We start from the raw sequence: 4,617 nt of genomic DNA on the forward strand, positions 1-4,617 counted from the left end.
GGGGGCGGGGAGTCACCCTAAACCACCCACACGGGGCTGAGAAACTGGAGGCGGGGCCTGCGGGATTCAACATCCACGTCTTGAGCACCTACTTGGTGCTAAAGGTTATTTTAGGTGGTGTTTGTAGCCATAAGCAGCGCGGGCGAGATTCTGCCCTACGAACCCGGCCTCCGGCGTGCAGTACACAATGCTGCTTAGTGTTTGCTGATTGGCCGGGTGATGGCTGAGGACCAGGGAGCACCCTCTCACACCCCCCATCTGTGACCTTCCCGTTTTAGTTTTTCCTTGCATGTCCCTAAACCCTTCTACTGTCATCATGTCCCCCACATATAATCCTAACGATGTGATGTCAGAACCCTGTGTATCGATCCACTGCCTGCTCCCAGCACCTTACCCGGTGTTTGCACACCGTAGGCACTCGGTAAATGACCGTCAAGGGAAGGAATAACCCTTGGGACCAGCAGTTGGTGTAATGGCTATGTCGCTGGACTCCCACGTAGACGACCGCGGTTTGAGTCCCAGACCTGGTGGCTTAAACTCACGCCGGGCGCTTGTGCGTGCGTGCCCAAGATCCCGAGAGGAGAATGGAGGAGAAGGGATTGCGGCGTGGCCATGCCCCCTGGGGATGGCCTTTCTGTCTCTCTGTGTCTCTCTGCCTTTCTGGAGAGTGCACGCGCCCTATAGGAAGAACCTCTCCAAAAAAAAAAAAAGAGAGAGAGAAAGAAAAAATAAATGAATAAACCCATTGGGTCAAAGCTTTCGGAGGGGGGCTTAGTCTGTGGGAAATGTGGAAAGGTGGAACTTGATGCTGGCGGTTGGAGAGGGCTGGGGGTGTTTTGGTGGTAATTGAAAGAACTAAGACGAGACTTGCTGTTACCTTCATAAATCCTCAAAATAATCTTTTTTTTTTAAAGAGTAATTATTTTAACTTTATTATTATGTTCCAATTTGACCAGAGAGGGACACAGAGAGAGCGGGAAAGTGAGAAAGGAAGCCTCCAGGTCCAGGACTTGAACCATGGTTAGCCATGTGGGAGTCCAGTGCCCTTAGCCACCATGCCACCTGCTAGCCCACAAAATAATCTTAGAAGACTTCTTTCTAGTCCCATTTTTTAAAGAAGAACTATTTATTTCATTTTATCTATTATTTTAAAATTTGCTATAGGGCACATGAGCTCACCAGAGAGAGACAGAGAGAGAGAGAAAGAAAGCAAGCCTCCAGGTCTGGGACTCAAACCATAGATGGCCTGTGGGAGTCTAGTGTCTTAACCACCATGCCATCTGCTGCCCCCTCCTTTAAATGTTTACCATAGAGCCTGTGCACTTACCAGACAGAGACAGAGAGAGGGAAAGTGAGAAACCACCTCCTGGCCACCCCATAATCCCTTCTCCTCCACGCTCCTCTCAGGATTTGGGGCGCATATATGATTTTCAAGCCACCGGGTCCAGGACTCAAACTGCAGCTGGCCATGTGGGAGTCCAGTGCCTTAAGCACCACGCCACCTGCTGGCCCCTCTAGTCGCACTTTACAGAGGACTTAACTGAGACACAGAGAGGGAACAGCTGCTTGCTGTGGCACTGGGGTGTGGCATGTGGCCATTTGTCCCTCAGTACCTGCAGGGCTGGTGACACTTCCGTTCCTCAGGTCTGTCCTGCCTCTGTCTGGGGAGGCCTTCCTCGGCCACCCTATCTAACATGGAGACAGTCTAAACTAAAACTTCGTCCAGCCAGCTGTTACTCAGGCATTCTGCCTGACTGCACACCACCCGGAAAACGCCCCCAAACATGTTTCGGCGAGAGCATAGAGTTCCGCGGCAGTCAGACGGCCCGGCATCTGTGCAGACTTCAGATCTGAACCCGTGGCAGTGGGGATCAGGTAGCCCTCCCCGGAAAGTCTCCTTCACTCTTCTGCCTCCACTCTTCTCCCGTGACCACAGGGTTTCTTATTTTGGCTCTTTGGTTTCACTGCTAGGGGGAGATTTATCTGTAACATAACAAGGATGATTTCTTTTTCTCTTTCTTTTGTTTTTAGGCAAACATTTTTTGCTATAGGGCATGTTCACTTGCCAGAGAGAGACAGAGAGACAGAAAGTGAGAAATCACCCCCCCAGGGGGGATGGCCACGCTAGAATCCCTTCTCCTCCATTCTCTTCTTGGAATCTTGGGCACGCACGCACACGCGCCCTGCATGAGTTTCAAGCCACCAGGTCTGGGACTCGAACCACAGTTGGCCATGTAGGAGTCCAGTGGTGTAACTATCATGCCATGTTCTGGTCTCAAGGATGATTTCTTATGGGCCTCCGAAAGACAGCCGATGGACTAGACATACGCTTTTAGCTCCTCGTGTCTTGTTATTTTCGTGTGTCTGGTGGTCATCATTCTGAGTGGAGACAGACCTTGCCTATTTCGGATACCCCTGGGGGCTGGTGGATTATCCGCTATGGTTAGCTTCCAGACCCACGCTCCTATCCTGGCCGTGGCTGGCTGCAGGGCTCATCCTTACCCTCCACGGGGAAGGTCTTTGTCTTATGTACGTAGTCTGCCTTGTTGTTGCAAATAACATTTCTGCTATAATCGCGGGCTGCCCCGATTTCTTCATTCCACTCGATGTAACCCCTTCCCACGAGCTCCACCTTCACTACGGGGTCCACCAGGGTGCTGTTTAGGGTTAGAATCACCTGCCCTTCTACGCTGGAGCCAGCCAGGTAGACTGCATCCTTGGGCAGCACTAATTCGATCGACTTCACCACAGACATGGGGGGTTGGGGTGGTGGAGAAACATCCTCCCCCACTCCCCATGCTACCGAGATTCTCGGTTCCTTGGCTGTCGTGAGGTCACTGGTCTGTGACATCACTCTGCCCAGAGTTCCGAAACGGGAGGTCTCAGTGGCCAGGAGGGAAGGGGGTGTTGTTTGGGGCAGGTAGCTGCTTGAGAATCTTCCGGTCCTCACTGGATCTTAAACTTGTAGCCCAATCCCTTTTTCCTAGGAAATAGCAACAACAAAAATATCCCACAATTCCCACTACACAGGGAGTACGTGATCACGTCGGGGGGTTGAGGGGCCTGACTGTGAAGAGTTCTTCAGGTCAGCCTGGGAGAGTAGGCATTGTCCACCCAGTTAACAGGTAAAGAAAGGAAAGCCCAGAGGATAACCCCAAAGGGATTTTCTGCCCATCAGATGATCCCCTGAAGTGGTCTGTGTACCTGTCAGGTGGGTGTGTTGATTCGGGGTCATCCACAATCACCCCACAGCAGGGATGGCCATTCCTCAATCCCTTCTCCTCCATTCTCCTCTCGGGATCTTTGGCACACATGCACACGCACCCGGCGTGAGTTTAAGCCACCGGGTCCGGGATTTGAACTGCAGTCGTCTATATGGGCCCGTCATAGCCATAACGCCAACTGTTGGTTCCGGACTCTTTTTATTTTTAATTTAAAAAATTATTTTATTCAATTTCATTTATTTATCTATTTAATTTATTATTTTTTAAAATTCGACCAGAGAGGGACAGAGAGAGAGAGAGAGAGAGAACGTGAAAAAGCAAGCCCCGACCGGCCATTGGCCATGTGGGAGTCCAGCGTCCTTAACTACCACGACACCTGCCAGCCCCCCAAAATAATTCTTAATTTCTTTTTTTTTTTTTTTTTTTGCTATAGGTCATGTGTACTTGCTGGAGAGAGAGAGAGAGAGAGAACTCCCTCCCAGATGAACTAACTGCTTTGCTGAAATTGCTTCTCCTCCATTCTCGTCTTGGGATTTGGGGCATACATACATGTGTGCCTAGTATGTTTTTTTTTTGTTTTTGAGAATTTTTTTTCGCTATAGGGCGTGTGCGCTCGCCAGACAGATAGAGAGAGACAGAGAGACAGAAAGCGAGAAATCACCCCCCAGGGGGGATGGTCACGCCGCAATCCCTTCTCCTCCATTCTCCTCTCAGGATCCTGGGCACACACGCACATGCGCTGGCGTGAGTTTTAAGCCACCGGGTCTGGGACACAAACCGCGGTCGACTACGTGGGAGTCCAGCGACATAGCCATTACGCTAACTGCTGGTTCCCTGCCTGGTATGTTTTTGAAGCTTCCAGGTCTGGGACCTGAGCCACGTAGTTGGCCATGTGGGATCCAGCTGCCTTAACCACCGTGCCACAGGTGGGCCTGGTTGATTAACGTGAGCAAATGTGAGAAATCTGGACTAGGGAATTGGAGCCCTGAATCCCCACAGTCAGGGATTCCCTACAGGAAAAGCCAGACGCCTCTTTCTGTGTTACTCAGTCTCGGATACCCAGGCACCAGCCGCACCCACACCCACTACAAGAGGGCTGTGTGTCTAAGAGGGACGTGGTGGCATGGTTGCGGTCCCAAGACTTGGGAGGCTGAGGCGGGAGGGTCACAACACACGAGACTCCCCTTCTAAAACGAAACATGCATGGGGGGCGGGGGGTGGATCAGCAGTTAGCGCAGTGGCTATGTCGCTGGATTCCCACGTAGACGACCACAGTTCATGTCCCAGACCCGGTTGCTTAAACTCGCGCCGGGCACCTGTGTGTGCGTGCGTGCCCAAGATCCCGAGAGGAGAATGGAGGAGAAGGGATTGCGGCGTGTCCATCCTCCCTGGG

General features: G+C 51.7%; 1 protein-coding gene across 2 annotated transcripts in view; it reads right to left on the reverse strand.

The window, feature by feature from the left end:
- Positions 1–2,811, reverse strand: part of ARRDC5 (arrestin domain containing 5) — a 10,257-nt gene extending 7,446 nt beyond the window's left edge. Inside the window, exon 1 of one of the 2 annotated variants that reach the window (XM_006171803.1) lies at positions 2,678–2,811. In XM_006171803.1, coding sequence (XP_006171865.1) covers positions 2,678–2,798 — 121 coding nt within the window. In that variant the 5' untranslated portion in view covers positions 2,799–2,811. Of the gene's footprint in view, positions 1–2,502 lie in introns of both variants that reach the window. The other variant, XM_006171802.1, reaches the window with a different exon arrangement.
- Between the last annotated feature and the right edge of the window lie 1,806 nt (positions 2,812–4,617).

This window comes from Tupaia chinensis, unplaced genomic scaffold, assembly GCF_000334495.1.
Source record: "Tupaia chinensis unplaced genomic scaffold, TupChi_1.0 Scaffold149964_2, whole genome shotgun sequence".
NCBI lineage: Eukaryota > Metazoa > Chordata > Mammalia > Scandentia > Tupaiidae > Tupaia > Tupaia belangeri.